The sequence below is a fragment of the Primulina tabacum genome, chromosome 3 (genome assembly GCF_025594145.1).
Source record: "Primulina tabacum isolate GXHZ01 chromosome 3, ASM2559414v2, whole genome shotgun sequence".
Lineage (NCBI taxonomy): Eukaryota > Viridiplantae > Streptophyta > Magnoliopsida > Lamiales > Gesneriaceae > Primulina > Primulina tabacum.
Window position 1 is genome coordinate 5,632,675 of NC_134552.1, and position 20,163 is coordinate 5,652,837.

At 32.5% G+C, this 20,163-nt stretch overlaps 3 protein-coding genes across 5 annotated transcripts; 1 reads left to right on the top strand and 2 right to left on the bottom strand.

The window, feature by feature from the left end:
• The first annotated feature begins 1,290 nt into the window (after positions 1 to 1,290).
• Positions 1,291 to 5,180, top strand: LOC142539586 (agamous-like MADS-box protein MADS2). Of its 2 annotated transcripts, none has more exons than XM_075645150.1 (8): positions 1,291 to 1,786; positions 2,671 to 2,749; positions 2,969 to 3,033; positions 3,397 to 3,496; positions 4,043 to 4,084; positions 4,189 to 4,230; positions 4,696 to 4,838; positions 4,952 to 5,180. In XM_075645150.1, exons 1-8 carry the CDS (start codon positions 1,602 to 1,604, stop codon positions 5,037 to 5,039), a joined length of 744 nt encoding a protein of 247 aa, XP_075501265.1. In that variant the 5' UTR covers positions 1,291 to 1,601; the 3' UTR covers positions 5,040 to 5,180. The 2 variants fall into 2 exon arrangements, with proteins under 2 accessions (XP_075501265.1, XP_075501264.1); XM_075645149.1 differs by having other exon boundaries at positions 1,292 to 1,786; positions 4,938 to 5,180.
• Positions 5,181 to 5,369: 189 nt separating this feature from the next.
• Positions 5,370 to 10,968, bottom strand: LOC142539587 (ultraviolet-B receptor UVR8). Its single transcript, XM_075645151.1, has 9 exons — positions 10,855 to 10,968; positions 10,501 to 10,758; positions 8,376 to 8,569; positions 7,732 to 7,779; positions 7,198 to 7,270; positions 6,781 to 6,952; positions 6,136 to 6,567; positions 5,854 to 6,045; positions 5,370 to 5,676 (listed from the first exon to the last, which is right to left on the bottom strand). The coding sequence occupies exons 2-9, from the start codon at positions 10,754 to 10,756 to the stop codon at positions 5,619 to 5,621; spliced, it is 1,425 nt and encodes a 474-aa protein (XP_075501266.1). The 5' UTR covers positions 10,757 to 10,758; positions 10,855 to 10,968; the 3' UTR covers positions 5,370 to 5,618.
• A 1,753-nt stretch (positions 10,969 to 12,721) lies between these two features.
• Positions 12,722 to 15,598, bottom strand: LOC142539588 (E3 ubiquitin-protein ligase At3g02290-like). Of its 2 annotated transcripts, XM_075645153.1 has the most exons (5): positions 15,494 to 15,598; positions 15,056 to 15,419; positions 14,474 to 14,900; positions 14,049 to 14,158; positions 12,722 to 13,036 (listed from the first exon to the last, which is right to left on the bottom strand). In XM_075645153.1, the coding sequence occupies exons 2-5, from the start codon at positions 15,170 to 15,172 to the stop codon at positions 13,010 to 13,012; spliced, it is 681 nt and encodes a 226-aa protein (XP_075501268.1). In that variant the 5' UTR covers positions 15,173 to 15,419; positions 15,494 to 15,598; the 3' UTR covers positions 12,722 to 13,009. The 2 variants fall into 2 exon arrangements, with proteins under 2 accessions (XP_075501268.1, XP_075501267.1); XM_075645152.1 differs by having other exon boundaries at positions 15,056 to 15,581.
• Between the last annotated feature and the right edge of the window lie 4,565 nt (positions 15,599 to 20,163).

Genomic DNA, 20,163 nt, shown 5'->3' on the forward strand with positions numbered 1-20,163 from the left:
GTTTATCCAAAATATTTATGTAAATATATACTTATAATTAGATCAACACAAATACATACAAAGTATAGACTTAGAACGAGTAAATATATAAATTAAGACAACCACCAAATACACATCGTATGATGCTGGGGATTTTTCCTGCCAACGAAAAAGCTAGATTTATATACAAGTTTTGAACAATATGAGTTTTAATTCTTTTTTTTTTGGTTCATGCTATCAAACCAGGAGACTCATATTGCCTCAAAACCAAGAGGCACCCTCCTTAAATGGGAGACCGATCGAGTATGTCATGTTATCGAACCAGGAGACTTTTTCACATAAGTGATAGCTTATATAGTTATAATATACCTTAACACTATAATACAACTACATATTTCGAGGTCTCTAGATTCATTAACAGTCGTCGGTTAATATGTAGTTAAGATTCTATATAAATTGTTCACATACGAGCTGATAATCAAATATACATAATTATCATGAATATTCAATATGTTAAGTCAGCCCTGATCGATGGTATAAGTATTTATAAATAAAAAAATAGGTAAAATGTTAATTTTAATTATGTATGTATCGATGTGTGAGACTTTTAGTGATGTATGTTTTGCGAATCAATTATAGTCACGTAACTATGTTTGTTTGATCAATTTTAGTCATTCTCATCAATTCACGTAACTATTTATGATTATATTGTCGAACACGCGAACATATATCGATGAATTTTTTAACCACGTAATCACAAAAAAAAAAAAAAATTGTTATCTGTCCAAATATATATGGAAAAAAATAACTTATTTGATCTACTAATTAGTCTCATCTCGGATTTTTGTCTACTCTTAAAACTTTTATTTCAAGACGTACAATTATACTTTATATAAAATTTAATATATTTTAAACAATATTTTATTATGTATCCCTGTAATTTAGAATATAAACAACGTCCTTCAATTTATTTCCCATATAATGTATATATTTAATTTGTGTTTTTTCAGCAACGTTAAATTAATTATTAGGGCACAAATTATTTCGACACATTTTTTTATGTCAGAGAGTACAAGCAGAAAGAAAGGATCCAAAAACCACTTATCATCCGACACGTGTCCACAAATTTTTTAATTGGCGACGGCTGTCCGATATTTTCTCAATTTACCCGATGGTTAACACGGTCCACCGCCACGCGCGCACACACCGCGTCATGCACAACCACACGCAAATCTCCGGACACTGTGCTCCACGCGCCCCATCTCTCAAAAACCTCAGCTTTCATCCCCGTGGATAAAACACAACATAAGCCCTAGGTTTCCCATCTCTCATCTGCACATCTAACTAAAGATCTCGGGGTGGATCTTTCAGAAGTTTAAAGAGATAAAATAAAGAAAAAATAAATCATACCCAGAAAAAATAAACAAAGAAGAAATCTTTTACAGGTGTACATATACATGTATATGTGCATAAATATGTCAGTTTTTTGAGTTTTCTGTGTTTTGGGTTTCAAGATTTTCACGGTTTCAGCTAACAGGGAAAGAGAAAAGAGATAAAGATCAGAACCCATAAAGAAAAATATAGGGATAGCCAGATATAGGTGAGGATTTGTTTATAATAATATGGGTAGAGGGAGGGTGGAGTTGAAGAGAATAGAGAACAAAATAAATAGGCAGGTTACATTTGCAAAGAGGAGAAATGGGCTGCTCAAGAAAGCTTATGAGCTCTCTGTGCTCTGCGATGCCGAGGTTGCGCTTATCATCTTCTCTAATCGGGGCAAGCTCTACGAATTCTGCAGCACCTCCAAGTATATTTTGATCCTTAAATCTATCTTTTTTTGGTTGCATAGTTGTATCTTTTTGAGTTCATGTTTATGGTTGTGTGGTTTAGTTTCTTTATGTTTGTGATTTTAAGATGCAAGTTTTGTTTTCCCATTTGTTTATGATGTTATTTGATCAGAAATTCTTTTTTCGTTTCTTGATTTTGGTGATATGGATCTTGTTCAAGAATTTGTAAGATTCTTGTTTTGAAATTCTTTTGGTTTTCTTTCTTTCATTCTTTTTTCATTTTTTAAATTTTTTTTGTGCCTCTTTTTTTTGGGTGGTTTTTAGTGCTTTTATCTGATGGCAGATCATTGATCAATAATATCAAAACATTCATCTACTTTTCAATCCTATTTACTTTATATTTTGTAAGCATGACCCAATCAATAATCCAATGAGACCAGCAGAGATTTTGGATTTTCTTCAGTTAAATGCACTTTGAAGGGGGGGAAAAATACTAATTACTGCATCTTAGTTTCTTTTATTTCATTCCCTGATATATAATACCCTGATTGCATAATGCTTTGGATGCTCATGAGGTATGAGTTCTTGCGACTCGTATCATTTCATTTTTGTTATTTATAATAGATAATTAAAATATATTCTCGAAAAATCGAAGGGCTTGTAATGATTAACTATCGGCGAAATATCAATTTAATTCGATATTATATTCTTTATCTTTATCTTGATGTTTTAATGTTTGCTATATATGTTGATAGAAACTTCCATGCTTAAATTGAAGATTATAATATATCATTGAGATCTCATAGTGAAGAACATGATCTTCAAGGGTGGTTCTCTGCCAAATTATATTCCCAATCTTATTTTTTCAATCTTATTTAAATATTTCTAAATTTTGACTAATCAGCATGCTCAAGACACTCGAAAAGCATCAGAAATGCAGTTATGGTTCACTAAAAGTCAATCATCCAGGCAAGGATATTGAGGTATTTGTGTGCTAATTAATATTTCATACCAATTTCACATATATAAGCTACGTAAATAGTATTTCTACCTAAAAATTCGGAAATTTGTCATAGCAATAACCATCGGGAAATGTTTTTTTTTTTTTAATTTTTTTTTATTGAATGTATTCAAAATTATAATTTGCATTTTAAATTTAGCAACATTAACTCACTAACTCGTTCTTGAATTTTATCTCGTAGCAAAGCAGCTATGTGGAATATGTGAAACTAAAATCCAAATACGAGTCGCTGCAACGATGCCAAAGGTATTCAACATTCACCCTCTGTGTTTTTTGGCTAGCTAGTTCTAATATGTTGAGAGATTTTATTTATATATATATATATCTATATATATATATATATCCTTAATCCAAATCAAAAGCACAATTATATGTGAGATAATAGTTATCTTGTTTTGGGAAGTATCAATTAAGAAAAATTTGCGCGGACCGTTTTTTGTAAGTTTTTAACAGCTGTTAGAGAGTAAAAATGTATGATATTGATAAGTCAAAGGACCTTTTTTAACATATCACAAATAAGGACCAAAATGATTTTTGGCTTAAACAAGAGACAAAATAGTAGTTTCCTTTGAAGGTGCGTGAATTTCTTGACAAAAGTGTTGCATGCAGACATCTTCTTGGGGATGATTTGGGACCCCTAAGCATGAATGATCTTGAACAGATTGAGGTTCAGTTGCAGACATCGTTGCACCACATCCGGTCTACAAGGGTAAAAGATCATTTTCATACTATATCTCTTTCTATAAATTAAAATGAATTCAAATTCTTCAATATTTTGAGTAGCAGCCAACCCAACTACACAAACACGCTCCCAAACAAACAGAAAATAGCAAAGTTCTTTAGTTAAGTTGACCTATTTTAAGTTTTGATCGTCTAAGTAGTCAAAATTTGGTCGCCCTCCTCTAAATTAGTTTTTTATTTGCCTTCAATTCTATTTTGACGGAACACTGATGTGACATATGATATTGTCAACATGATTAACACTACTATGTCATGCCAGCACTTCGAAACATGACTAAAGACAATAAAAACCCAACTTACATCCATGCAGTGATTTATTCGTGTCTATTTAAATGATGAAAATAAAAAATAAATAAACCATTTTTCATAATTTTCTGTATATATAAACATAAAGTTGTATGCAATGATTTACATATATGTACCTGATTAAAATTACTAAATTTGATTATTATTTAAAAGATTAAACTTCTAGGGATCAGTTGCCTCTACTTACACTTCAAATTATATATTGCAGACACAGAACATGCTTGGTCAGCTTTCTGATCTTCAAGCTAAGGTGATATATAATATCATAAGTTTTTTCGTTAATTTTCATATCTTGATCAAAAATTAGTAATTGCTAGTTAATTGCATTTGCTTGTGAACATTCTTAAACTGCAGGAAAAGTTGATGCTCGAAGCTAATGGTTCATTAGAAAGAAAGGTTAGTGGTTAATCACAACGCTATAAATTAGCAATACCATTTCACTTTATTTTCCCATATTTTGGTTGTCAAGTGAAATGTTTTGGAATATATATCGTAAAAATTTCTTGCCTGGTTGATTGTGTTTATACGAAAAATGATGCATCGATCGGTCGTTATTGATAATAATATTTATTTAAGGGCAAATTGAATGCGTGATCCATGTGAAACTTAAAATTAAAGAATACAAAACCAGGGAAAATTCGAACTTTTACCTCAAAGGTCATACAAAAGACGTGGGATCGCCATAAAAAGTGTATGGACCTCGTATGGATTTTAAATGTGGTCGGTAGCTTTTCTTAAATCCTTTTGTTTTTAAAGTACGAGGATACGTACTACCTTTGTACCTACTCTGAATTTGTTTTTATTAACAGGTAATCATATTTATATATGTATATTTTTTTTATTGATTTGGGTGCAATTCAGCTGCAAGAATTCTATGCTGGACAACAGCACTTTCAGCAATCTTGGGTAGGAGGAGAACAAATCAATGCATATACACATCAGCACAGTTTTCATTCCCAAGGCTTCTTTCATCCTCTTCAATGCAATTCTAATCTGCAAATGGGGTAATGTTTTTGTACTTAGTTTTAACTGATCAAAGCTTTTTTGAAGTTTTTTTTTAAAAATTGAATTAGTTATTATTATTAATTTTCCTTTTGAAATAGATATAATGATCCAGGGAATTCGAGTCAGATGAGTGCATCGATGAATCACGTCGAAAACGACAACAGTTTGGTTCCGGGATGGATGCTTTGATCATGTTATGATTTCACTTTATTATTAGATATTTGTACCTTTCTGGGATTGGATTTGATGTTTTCTTGGTTGATCTTGTCTAATTGCAGATGCAATACTAATAATGAAACGTGTAAAACATATTTTGTACTGTAAGTTATTGTAAAAAAGGTTATTGGCTACCTTGAAATAGTCAGATTCTTGCTCAGTAAGATTTGATTCTGACATCATTATATAAATGGCTCCATTATTTTTTCTAAAAACTTTAGCCATTTTTTCATTCTTTCTTTGGGTTTAAAATGGTTCACATTGATCTCCTCTGAGATTTTAAAAACATCCTAGCTCGTGGATAAAATCACAAAAATTTCAACAAATCATGTTATTGAGAAATCATTAATATCCCCCATATTGTCTAGAAATTGGTCTTAAACGTTAACTATTATTGTACTATTCAGGATTTATAAGACATACATAATAAATCACAACTTTTTACAATTCATACAACGCAGATGAACTTGGCTTACTCCTTTACACCAATATCAATGCCTTTGCATGAACAAATGCAGTGCTACGAAGGGATACTAAAACAATATATGGATGCCCCTTTAGATTCAAAGGATAAATTTGTCATCGTCATCAGCGCAATCTCCGGCGTTGGGAAAATGCTCCCTGCATGAGCCCAAAAAAATGTTTACATGAGTTTTCTTCTCGATGAAAGAATAGCTGTACAAGACTAGGTGAAACTCCGAGGGATGAGATATGACATATAAAAGAAAACTGCTTGGACTTTAGACGGCTAAACTTATAGTTTTAAATTATTGCATATAAAAGAATCAAAATTCTTACCGGAATCTTTCACAAAGACGCACCAAAGCATCTGATCCAGTTCTTGATGCAACATCCTCGATGGCAGATGCATTCGACAGAGTCACACTATCTGCAAGCCTGAACTCACACAATTCCTTCAAGGAACATGCATCTGTCAGCACAGCTGAATGGCCACCTCCAGCAGCCAACTTCCGAACTTCCCCAACACACCTACATAGAAAGAAGCTCCCATTGACCAATTAATAAAAATTCAATCTTTATCAAACAGAATTACGAGTATCGGTTTTGTAGGTCGCATACCAATCAACTGGAGAAGGATACCAAGCGTAAGTAGAATTCTCATTAGCAGCCTGGCCGTAGCTGTTGTAGCCCCACCCGTGAATTCTTCCATCCTTCGTACAAATGAGAGTGTGAGAATGTCCACAAGCGACAAGTTGCACGTTTGTTGGGATCACCATAGCGGGTATATTGCGAAGCATAGTTTCAGATTCATTTAGTGAGCAAGAAAAGAAACCAGTCAGGGGGCCAAGGCCTAACTGCCCTGCAACCCCTCCGCCCCAAGCGTATAGAGCTCCTGTCCTGGTCAAAGCACATGTGTGGACACCTCCACATGAAACATCCTTAATAAACACCCCATCTAGACCAACTACACGCCTAGGTAATAGCTCTTTATCACCCGACTGAAGTGAACAATGCCCAAGTTGGCCCATGCTCCCAAGTCCCCAAGTATAACTGTGACAAATTAACGAGATAAATAATTTGAAGAAGAAACAGAGTGAAGTGTTCACAAAACATTCTAAAAAAGTTAAAGCAGAAACAAGGCAACTCATGTTTGAAGTTCTAATCCCCAAGATTTCTAATAACTCGTTCTATATGGGTTAAATTTCAGTTCTCATCTCAACACAAGAATATTTTTACATCACAATGGTCCTCTGGAGCACTTACACCTCGCCTTTTTCCGATATGGCTGCAGTGTGATATTCTCCACAGGAAACCTGGATGATCTTCAAAAGCTCGGGGGCTTCGTCAAGGAATCTGGCAAAACCATTAATTACACGAGCCCCCTGAAAGCCTTCACAAGTAATACCTCTACCAAGCTGGCCATACTCATTATAGCCTGATTTGACAGACGAGTGACAAAATTTTAATTAATAAAATTAAAACCCGAATTTGAAGTGTTTCGACTTCACAGTTCCAATGTGTCCATGATATAGAAACTAATATCAATCAACATAAGAGATGTAATAACAAGAGTGCAAAAGGAGTAAACATCATAAATAAACCTAGCGTCAGAAGAAACAGGTATAAACAAAATGTGTGCATTAAAATAATTCCAAAATAGCATATTATAGGAGACATTACCCCATGCTTGTAACAAGCCATCTTCTGATAAAGCAACCACATGAACAGCCCCACAAGAAACTTGGCGAACAACCTGGAATGAGTACCGTTCAAGCAGGAACATCATTACGTCACATTTGAAACAAAGGTCATTGCTAGCAAGCAAAGTGACAAACCAGTGACAGCAAAGAAAACAAACTACTAAATAGATATTGCAAAACAAGCAACTCGGCGTTACTCTAACTTGCGTTGTATCTTTTATGGCTACCACATAACTTATAAAAAACCAATAGCGCATTTTAATGTATGTGTGATTTGATCATAAGATACTAGATAAACACTAAAAGAAAATTAAGATGAAAACATCTAAATAGAGAACGGTTCAAGTTACAATATTTGATTAAGCAAGTCATGTCTTCATCAGGCAATCCTTAAGATAAATGCATATATATTCAAGTAAGTTGGGTGCGTGTAAGAAGTATAATTCATATATATTCAAGTAAGTTGGGTGCGTGTACGAAGTATAACTCTTAATTTTTGAAGTGAGACTGATACCGTGTTTGGAGTGAAGTCACCCCAATATAGACGTGGATTATTGGAACCCTGTAAAGATGGAACCAAGAAAATTGGTTAAAACGAAACAAGAAACACAGCTTCAAATTCCATGATATCATCTTAACTTCTAACCATTGATTTTCATCCTTAAAACTTTTAAATGCTTCCAAGATGAGTAAGTGATTCAAATTCAATGAAAATAAAAGGAAATATATAACTTGAAAAAAAGCGAAAAATAGTTGATGACTATTGCCAAAATGAAATGAAAGCAAATATGACCAAAAAATAAAAATAATTGACGATAATCACCATGTCTTTCTTTCTTCATTTGCACTCAACCTTAATCCTGACACTGAATAAAATTTAGAAACCACATAAAGTACACAAAATACAGTAAACAAAGAAAAAACTTCAGCCATTTTGAATGGAAATGGCCTCTAAAATGTAGAAAGAAGTACACCGGTTATTTTTAAAAATAGATCATATCTTTAATTACAATCATGCGTGCATATATAAAAAATCCGATTCGCAACAAAATAACAGCATCTCATTTCCGTGTAGTTATGTATTATCTCTCCATGCACATAAAATAATATAATACAATTTTCCAGACTGTTGCAATTTGTACTCTCTGCAAAATCTACCTGATTTTGTCCCCAAACCCAGAGTCTTTTAGTCGACATGGAACCATCGTTTTCACGTGGTTCTGCGATAGCAGCGGTACAATGTGCTCCACAAGATACCGATATCACAAATTCAGACTGCAACTGCTTCACTTTCTTCGGGTACTTCCTACCTCTTTCAGTCCCATCCCCAAGTTGCCCAAAATCATTAGCCCCTACAAAGAGACATAGAAAGACAAATTAAGCCTAAACTGTGATAAACGAACAATGAAACTCTAGACTGAGACCTGTCAATGAAATTGATTCTCATGATACAGTAGTTAATGAAAACGCCTTCCAGCAGACGGAGCCTATATAGTCTGAAAAATCCATATAGGCATTACTAGAGCATATCCAGCACTGTTTAATAGTAAGATTTCAAATCAAACCAGATAAGTCTTTCCCAATTCCAGTAAGGATTTCTCCGTTCGACCGCAAAATGCTTCGACTACTTTTAAGGTTTCTGCACTAATCACAATCACACGAAGGACCTGAGAGGTAACTTAATGTTTAAGGTGAAACTAATTATTGTGTATTCAATCTTGGAAATTTAATTACTTTTATCGACTTTTGTAGAGTTTAAAAGTGTAGAGTCTATTGAACATAGACTTTTATAAACTCTATAAAAGTTTTGTGGTATCCAAATTAGATTTTTATAGAGTCTTAAAAAGTATAGTGGTATTTAAACTTGACTTTTTAAAAATCTATAAAAATCTATATGTATCCAATATTTCCATAGATTTACAATGATTCTAACATAATTCTCTATGTACAAACCTTAAGACTCTAGGTACAACTATAAAAACTCAAAAATTATCTTCTACTCACCTTAGAGATTTTGCTAGACTTTTAATCAAATAAAATATATTTCTCACTCGTATATCTTTCTTCCTCATTCAAATTATCCTCGAGATTGTCACTACACTTATAAATTATAACCTAAGAAAACAATAACAAGATAAAAAAATTACGCGAGGACAAGCTAAAAAAACCAGCTCTAAAAATATCATAGAAAACAGGACGGAACATCCATTGTTACTACTATCTCATTATTATTTATTATCTCATGTCTCACCATTTTGTAATATTAAATTTTATTTTTTTATTAACAAAAAAAAGGAGAAAAAATTTGAAGAAGTTAGGCACGGTATGAATCTAATTTATTGATAACCTTATAATAATAAATAATTGAATTGGATAATATTATTATACTTAAATAATTATATTTTATTCAAATTTAGTAACTTTTTAATGTCCAATATATATAGAATTCATTAATAGTGTACACGAAGGCTTCGGTCTATCAGTTTCTTAAAAAAAATATGTTTCAATTTCTATATTTCATTATGTTGAAGTTAAAAAATTATCAATAGTGGGTCATCATATATTGTACCGAGATGAACAAATTGGAGATAATTTAACAAAATATGTTAAAAAAATGTATATGCTTGTTAGCTTCTTATGAAAGTTTTTGTAGGAGTTTGATCCATATCATTATTCATTGATTTTATTTTGTGTCGGAGACTTATTTGTTATTTGCTTCTTTTGGGGCTATTGATGACACTCATATTCCAACAGTGTATGAGCAAAATACTAACAGTTATCTATCGAAATCTTGAAAAAAGTCTCTTGCAAAAAGTCTACAAAAGTCCATGGATTTCTGATTACAAATATGTGAGATTCTACAAGAGTCAATAAAAATATACCAAATCCACGGAAATCTATCATTTAAAAAAATCTATTAAAGTCATTAAATCTCTATATTGAATACACCCCACTAACATTTTTAGAAAATTATATATGCATACCCAAGTCAAAATGGTGAGTGGAAAAACAATTGTAACCCTTTTTTCCCTGACCAAATCACAAGTCCTCCCCTCTGACCTTCATCTCCATTACAAAATGACAACACTTATCAATATTAGGTACTTAACCAATAGAAATTTTCCGCCACTTTACCTCAATAAATATGGAATAAGATACCAAATACTAACGTATAAGAGTAGACCAAAATTGTCCCAGAAACAAGGGGGCAAAAATAAGAGTAGGTCACGTTCAAAATACAAAGCAACAACTGAAGAGACGCGAAGGAAACAAAATTAGATACCCCAGGTGAAAAGAGAACCATCGGAGGCGACAGCGGCTGTGTGTCCTCGGCCGCAGGCAATATCCAGCCATCGCGAATTGCCGCCAGCATCCGGACACCCAAAGAGTTCCGGCGGCAGCTGCCCTGGGATCCGCAAGTTCTTTTCTTCCCCTCTCCTGCCCGTTTGACCCGACTCGTTATAGCCCCATACGTAGATTGCGCTCTTCGTCGGCAACCTCATCCGTTGGGATTCCCCCAGTATTTCGTCAACCTCCATTACTGTTCATAAACAGTCATTAATTCACAATCATTTCAGCAGAAAAAAAAAAGAAAAATAAAGGAAATGAGATAATTGATTGTGAGGAAAAAGAGAACCTTGGATCGAGGTAGATTTAGGAGCGAAACGATGTGTTGGGTTCCGAAGAGCTTGGAGAAAGAAACGGTTAATCCCTCAGCTGCCCGCTTGCACCCAATAATTTCTTAGAGAGATTTTCTTAAATAGTCTCCATCAAATTGTCATAATCATTTTTAACTTTCAATCGAGTTAATTTATGAAAATAAATTTTTATCCTATCAAATTACAAAAATATTTTTTAATCTTTACTCACCGTCAATTTTTCTCACAATCTCTTTTCTTCTGTCATCAATTCTATGCATCAAGAGCTTTGAAACACATCTATTGTAATACTTCAAACATGTATGAATTTCATTTTTTTCAGTCCATCTAATTTTTTTACACAAATAATGATTTATTTTTTGTTTATAATAATATATATGCATAGATATATGACAAAACATTTTTTTTTCTGTCGAATTGTTGAATATATTGACTTTAATAAAAGTTTATAATTTTGATTTTAATTTTTTTTAAAAAAAATTGACTTGATTATTGTCATGATTTTTCTATAATTTTAAGTTTTTTAATTAAAAATATTTTTAACTTAAAATAAGCAGATGATTTGTGATTTATTGCAATTGAAATATGTATGAATTTTTTGAAGTTGAAATATGTGTGAAATCTTTTATTTGTAAGTACTAATGAATGGAAGATTCGCAATATATCGACTACAACAAAAATATTTTGAAGTTGAAATATATTTGAAATTTTTTTTATTTGTATGTATTAAAATGTAAATATTTATGTGTTCTTGTTAATTGTTATAATAATTCTTTTGCCTGAGTTCTTGGAAATCATACAAACTTATCACATAAACCCAAGTTCTAGGATCTAATTATTGAGAATTGATGGAATATCACATGGTTACGATAGAGAGTCGAACCGTCTGCAATGGAACCTCCTATGTTGAGTTAAATATTCTTAATATTAAATTTCAATTAGTTATCAAATATTAAATGACACAAGTTTAAAAGTGGATAAAAATTGAGAACAGAGATTGAACAACGATTGTAAAATAACTTATTTGAAATAATGAACAGAAATGTAGATCAATGTCGGAGAAAGGGAATGGGGTCTGTGGCAATTGGCACGAATCTGCCTCTTTATTTATCCATGTTTTATTGATAACCAGGCAGTAAAGAATTGGAGCAAATAATTTGGAATAAAAAAGGGTAATATATGATATTTCAATTATACAAGACATAATATAAAACATTTAATAAAGAAGATTATTTCTAAAATTACAATAAATGGTTTAGAATAATCAATTTCCTTTATTTTTTGGGCCAAAATATTTTTATTTATTTATTGAATGCGATGTTTTTTTGGTAGACATATAATTGTTCAACCAATCAAGTCACTGTTTACAGCATTTTTCAAGAACATCCAAAAACGTGATATTTTGTGATGCTCATACGTGCATCTCATGAGCAACGAAGTCAAGCGGTTCTTTGGGCAATGTTGTATGTAATACAAACATAACTTGATATTTCGAAATCAACACTCGATCAGACATGTCTTGACAAATCTACTTCTTAAATATCATAGTTTATATTTTCTTGATATTTTTTTATCACAAAAATTATTATAAGATCGTCTCAATTCTATAAACCAAATATCATGAAAAATTATCATTTTTTTTTATGTCAAAAATATTATTTTTCTCTTTAAATATGAATCGTATCGATCTGTTCTATGAATATATCGTCACATAAGAAGTCTTACTCATTTTATATCATATTTTGAGACGATGATATAACCTCTCTTCTAAAACTTTCGTTTTTCATGTTTTCATACGATAGATTGGGTCTTCCCACATCCATCTCAAAGCTTGAGAAACGAAAATATCATCTCCCACGTTCAAAAACTCCATTCAACTTGCTCACTTTCCACAATTGTTGCAACCAAACAAACATCAAGACGATTCACAAAGAAACGCGGGGATAAATTTATATGTGAGATATTGTCTTGCTAGACGTATCGTTCGGCATATAATGGCAACACTTCACACTCGTTTAACTAGCACGCAGTATTTACAATGACTTTACGCTCCCGGTCTCCTTCAAAGTGCTCCTCTTTTAAATGTTGAACGTCACGACTACACTCATGTGCGACCGCAGCGTCTTTGAAAAATCAAGTCGTTTCATCAAATGCCATCACCTGTAAACCAATTATACATTTATCAGACTCTGAGACTGAAACATATATCTTCAAGAAGTCGTCCATTTGTACAGCAATTCTATGTTTCATTGAAACTTCAGCTGACAGTTTAACCTCTGATTCAATTTTCTGGAAAGGATAGCCGTACCACAATATCAAAATCTAAGAGGGATGCTATTTTAGATTGGGATTTCATTGAACCGGCCACAATTTTCTTGGCATGGCCTTATTAATGTAATTTGCTTCTTAAAGCATTGTTTGAAGTTTCAGATGTTGGTTCCCAGCTTAAGTTCCTCCACTTAAAGATTTTCCTTCCACACAACATATTCAGACAAGCCGAGACTGTAAGACTATATGTAGAAGTTTTAATATTTACTGTCCCATCTTTTCCCCCGAAATACTGGTGCCTACCAAAAGTCAAGCAGTAGTTACATATCACACACATTTATTTGGCGTTGTTATTGGGTCTACCGTGAGGTCACAGTTTACCAGTCTTAGCGGCCCGTTCACCGCCTTACTTTTCCTTTGAACCATTCAACTTTCTGTCAACACTTAATTTTCTAGTTTGTAGTTCTATGCATACCTTCCTATCCTCTTGTTGTTTGAGGCATACAGAATAAGGTACATAAAACATTACCAGAAAAAGAAACACGCCGTAGCAAATTTTCATAATCCATATTGCAAAGAATTCCTCACGGAAAATATATTGAATCAACAATCATACAAGTAATCCAAATGAAAAATCATAAATAAAGGGGACCGAGCATGAAGAGCAAAGGCATTCACAGAACTATCCCCCTACCCTATGCACAATTAGCGAGACTATAGGCTTTAGCAAAAAATTAGTCTTAGCCAGTGCAAAAAGGATCACAAAATACAGAAGCACGAGGAGTATATAAGTTTGAGATAACAGAAAAAATAAAGGTGAAAGTACAATCCCAAGCTTACAAGTGAATAAACACAAACTAAATTATAGCCAGACATAAAAACACCAGGAAGGATCAGTCGGTACCTTGCAACAAATCGGACAGGTATCACTTCTTTCCATCCACTCGTATATACAACCAAGATGGAAATGGTGAGAACATTTTGTCAATATACTGGGATTTTCAGCGGTGTATTCTGCAGAAAATGATGCAGTCTTATAAAACAAAGATTTGCAATTTCATAACAAACGAGTTTTATTTATTGGTAAGAGATAAACTCAAACAACACCTAATAATGTGAGCAAAATAATTCAAGATTTATTGAGAGTTTTGTTCCTATTATGTGCTATTTCCTATGCATTCAACTACAGATGCTAGTACTTTTAGCCTCACACTCGATTCACAGTAAAATTTGGTTGTGAATATACACAGATGTTTACTTGGCATATCTAGCTATGGAAATTTTATGCATGAAGAACAAAACATTATTATAGTAGCAACTATTCATTACCTTCAAGGCATGTTGGACAGACATCTTCATCCTCCGAAGATGGGTAAATATGGGTAAACCCTGTCGTGGTTTTAACTGCTGAGAGCTTTGGCGGAGATTTCGAATGGTATTGTTTCAATCCTTCATCACATGTAAATTCCTTTTGTTTGCTTGTGTAACTCAAAGAATCAGACTCTTTCTCAAATCCATTCATTCTTAGCGGTTCCATTTCATTGTTTGAGTGAGTTGAGCCTTTCTCACTTCTTGAGGCTGATTCATCCTGCTGGATGCGGACATATCTTGGATACACATCATAAGGCAGAGGTCTCGAAGGAGCATGATACGTATCAGCTAAAGAGTCATCAAGTGTTTCTGTAGAACTGAAAGATGATGTCCCCTGAGACGAAGAAGGCAGGGCATTTCCTCCTCTGTGAAATACTGATGCATACTGCAGAATGCAATTATAAAACTATAATAAACTTCGGCACAATGCGACCACTGAACTCTGGCACTCAAAATTCAGAAATGGACTAAACATGCAAGGAAGTTATATTATAAGCATCCATTGATATAAAATTTGACAGGGAAGAAACCATATCATACCACAAGTAAGAAGTGCTGAACAAAGCAATGAAGGCAAACACAGTTCCTATACACAGAGCTGTTCGGGTTTGAAAAATCTTCCCATTCACCCCTCCAGCAGCAACAAACAGCACCCATGATTGAAATGATAATCCAAACTTAATCTTACAAAACTCTCTTTCCCGCCGATACCATGCAAAAGCAGAATACGATCACAGAAACAATAAAGACCGACTCTTGCTGTCGGTAGATAACTTAAATACAGCGAGAAAGGAATCAAGCTCGAAGAGGATAATCGACTTCACGAGCAAGCACCTCTCTCGACAGGAAACAATACCCCGAATGCCTCTCCTTATATGGTGGCCTCAAGTAACTGAAAAAGCATCTGCCACATTAACAAAGGATTTATAATCCAATCAAGATTGGATGAATCATCCAAGAATAATAATTGGAATTTACCGCCACCCATCAACCCCTAGTCCAATTTCCTTTCTGGGTGACTTTGATGACAAAAAATCAACCTATTAAATAATTCTCATTGAAAAAAAAAAACACCCAAATTACGAAACATCGTATATAGTATCTTTCTTTAAAGTGAAGAAAGATAAGCAATTGTACAGTGTTGTAAGAGAACAAAAATTTTGCATTCATCAAGAAAAACCGATAACAGATTATGCGATTCTCATAAATTCCAATCCATAAAATAGAAGGGAGACTGAAATCGGAAGAAAGATTATCTCGCAAAGAAAATAATAGACAAGAAACAACAAAGGTCTGCTAAAGCAACCTGGGATTAGAAGATTTCGGAGAGAAGGGCCGTAAAATCCGAGGAAAACGTATCAATTTTTCTGCAGTTTATTCTTTGTCTTCTCTCAATGTGTGCACATACACACACACGAAGAGAGGGAGAGAGAACAAGAAGAAAGACGAAACAAAAAAAGGTCCCTGTGTCCTGTTCTCTCTGTATAATATATAATAATGAGTTTTTTTGTGAGAAGTTTTCACCAATTTTTATCTTGAGATGATTAATAATATCGATATTCACAATAAAAAATAATATTTTTAACATAAAAAATAATATTTTTTATAAATGACTCAAATAAGATATCCGTCTAATAAAATTTTTGCAATATATAATAGATGTAATAAGTTTGTTACATGACAATATTCGAATTTATATTCGTGATATGGAACGATTTGATTGATGAAAATTAATATTTGTATAATAAAAAATAATATTTTTTAATAAATTATATGATATTAGAGATTTGTCTCGTAACATAAAATTGCCTGATAAAATAATCTTATAAGAACTTTTGTGTTTGTTAATATAATTCTCTTTAGTCGGAAATTGGAATTGAAAAGTAATAAAAACATAAATATTTTTGATTTTAAGTTATTGTGAATTTAAGTTCAATTTATTATTTGTTTAGTTTTCTAGCTAATTTTGCTTACAGCAATTTAATAAATAAATTTATATTAAAAGAATCCTGCCATGAGATATTATTTCTATTAATGCGGCAAACCATAAAAATAAAACAGTATAAGCATGGGTGGACTCGTGATTTTCTTCCGAGGGGTAAATTTGATTTAACATAAAAACTGATGATATTAGAAAATAGATATATTAATATGTTTTTTATATAACAAAAACTTGTGTGAGACGATCGTTTGTGAGACAGATATCTTAATTGGGAAATCCATAAAAAATATTACATTTTATGCTAAGGGTACTACATTTTTTTGTTAATATCGGTAGGATTGACCAGTCTTACAGATAAAAATTCGTGATATCGTCTCACAATAAACCTACTTTTTTTATATTATGTTAATAGCCTGTCTTAATTTTTATTCTTTCAAATTTGTTTTTTTTTTAAAAAAAAATACGAAGCTCGCTACTAAGTGACGAAAAAGTAAATTTTAATACAATACTACCCTAGATTTAATAATATTAATATTATCTAAATTTAATAGAGAGTATTATATTATATTTTAATAATATAAAATTTATTTTAAAAATAATTCAGTGAAGGTTGAAGTCTTTATAATAATAACTAGCTTTTGATTTAATTGATTTGGTGAATTTTATTTAAAATTAAAATTATATCTTCAGTATATAACTTCATTGATGCTTTTTTTTTTCTCTTAAAATAAAATTTCTTTTAAATCTTCAATCATATCTTTATGTACAATTCTAAGGCAAAAATTTGTGTGAGACGTCTCACGGGTCGTATTTTGTGAGACATATATCTTATTTGGGTTATCCATGAAAAAATATTACTTTTTATGCTAAGTGTATTACTTTTTATTATGAATATCGACAGGGTTGACTCATCTCACATATAAAAATTCGTGAGACCGTCTCACAAGAGATGTACCTTACTTTTAAATGCAATCCTATCTTTATTTATATTTTTAAAATTTTTAGATAGTTTATCACTCATTGTAAAAAAAAATTATGAAAAAAGCATTAATTTGAATAACAAAAATTATCATGTTTAAATAAATATTTTAGCTGTAACGCGTGCAAAATGACACTAATTATATATGACCTATATGATTGAGAGTAGACTGAAGCACAAAATGAACAAACAAATATGTATTCGAAGGTTAAATATTGCGAACTGTTGTGAAAAAGTAAAAATTTATGGTAAAAAGTAAAAATCTCAAACTCTCAAAATTTACCAAACTACACACTTTATAATATTTTTCTCTCTACTCAATTGTGATTTTCTTCACAAATGAGAGATCTATTTATAGGAAATCTTTACAAATAATCCAAAAATAAAATACATCATTACCTACATCATCACACACTAATTTTCAATATTTACAACTCTTATTTTCAACATTCAAATATTCAACATTCAAATATTCAATACACACATTTTAAATATTATTTTCCAATACTCCCCCTTGTGATGATGATCATGATACGATGATGTCTTTATTACGTGTTTTTGTACTGCCTCGTTAAAAACCTTACTTGGAAAAACCCATTGGGATAAAAACCATAGTAAGGGAAAAAGACTGCAGTCACGTAAACTCTCCCTGATGTTGACATGAACAATTCTTCACAAATTTCGTAGATTGCGCATCCCAATATTATATATGTGCTTTCTGAATATTGACGTAGGAAGTGCCTTTGTGAAGAGATCTGATGAGTTTTCACTTGATTGAATGTGACGAACATCAATACATCTATTCTTCTCAAGCTCCTTGGTGAATGCGAAGAACTTAGGAGGAATATGTTTAGTTCTGTCGCTTTTTATGTATCCTTCTTTCATTTGAGCAACACATGCAGCATTATCTTCATATAGTATCACTGGCTTCTCATCAGATGATAATCCGCATGAAATTTGGATATGTTGGGTCATTGATTTTAACCACACACATTCACGACTTGCTTCATGTAGTGCAATAATCTCGCCATGATTTGATGAAGTTGTTACGAGCGTTTGTTTCTGAGAACGCCAAGATATTGCAGTGCCTCCACGAGTAAATACATATCCAGTTTGGGAACGTGCCTTGTGTGGATCAGATAAGTATCCAGCATCAGCATAACCAATTATACTTAGATTAGCATCTTTTGAATACAAAAGTCCCAAGTCTGTCGTTCCTCGTAGATAACGAAATATATGTTTAATTCCGTTCCAGTGTCTCTTTGTTGGATATGTGCTAAATCTTGCCAACAGATTCACGGCAAAAGAAATATCAGGCCTTGTACAATTTGTAAGGTACATAAGGGCACCGATGGCACTTAGATATGGTACTTCTGGACCAAGAATATCTTCATCATCTTCACATGGACGGAATGGATCCTTTTCTATGTTTAATGATCTAACAACCATTGGAGTACTTAAAGGATTTGCTTTATCCATATTAAAACGTTTTAAGGATCTTTTCTGTATAATTTGTCTGATGAACAAACATTCCACATTCTTTTTGTTCAATTTGTAAACCCAGACAATACTTGGTTTTTCCAAGATCCTTCATTTCAAATTCTTCCTTCAAGTATGACACAACTTCTTGAATTTCTTTATTCGTTCCAATGATGTTTAAATCATCAACATATACAACAATAATTACGCATCCGGATGTTGTTTTCTTAATGAAAACACAAGAGCATATTGAATTATTTACATATTTCTTTTTCATCAAGTGATCACTTAGTCGATTATACCACATTCGACCTGATTGCTTTAACCCATATAATGATCTTTGTAATTTCATAGAATAACATTCCCTAGGTTTTGAACTTTGTGCTTCAGGCATCTTAAATCCTTCAGGGATTTTCATATATATATTACTATCAAGTGATCCATATAAGTAAGCTGTAACAACATCCATAAGACGCATTTCTAAATTTTCAGATACCGCCAAGCTAATCAAATACCGAAACGTAATTGCATCCATCACAGGAGAATACGTTTCTTCATAATCAATTCCAGGCCTTTGAGAAAAACCTTGTGCAACAAGTCGAGCTTTATATCTTACTATTTCATTTTTCTCATTTCGCTTTCGAATAAAAACCCATTTGTATCCAACAGGTTTTACACCTTCAGGTGTAAGGACTATAGGTCCAAAAACATTACGTTTATTTAGCGAATTTAATTCAACCTGGATGACATCTTTCCATTTTATCCAATCCTGCCGATTTTTACATTCACCAAAAGATTTTGGTTCATGATCTTCGTTATCATTTATGATGTCGATTGCCACATTATAAGAAAATATATCATCAATTTCATCTATATCTTTTCGGTTCCATATTTTTCCAGTATTAATATAATTGATAGAGAATTCATGATTCTCGTCAGTTTGTGGTTCTGACAGAACATTTTCATCATCATGTGTTTCTTCAGGAACATCATTCTCTATTTTGTGATCATCATGTGTTTTCTTCAGAAACGTCATTCTTTATTTTGTGATCATCGTGTTTCTCTATGAATTTTCTTTTTCGAGGATTTTTATACTTGGAACCGACTGGCCTTCCACGCTTCAGGCGTTTAATGACATCATGAGTATCTTCCATTTGTTTCTTTGGAATTTCAATTCGAGCAGGGGCATTTGCAGCATGTATATATGATTTAGTTACCCCTTTTGTGTCTGCAAATACATCTGGTATT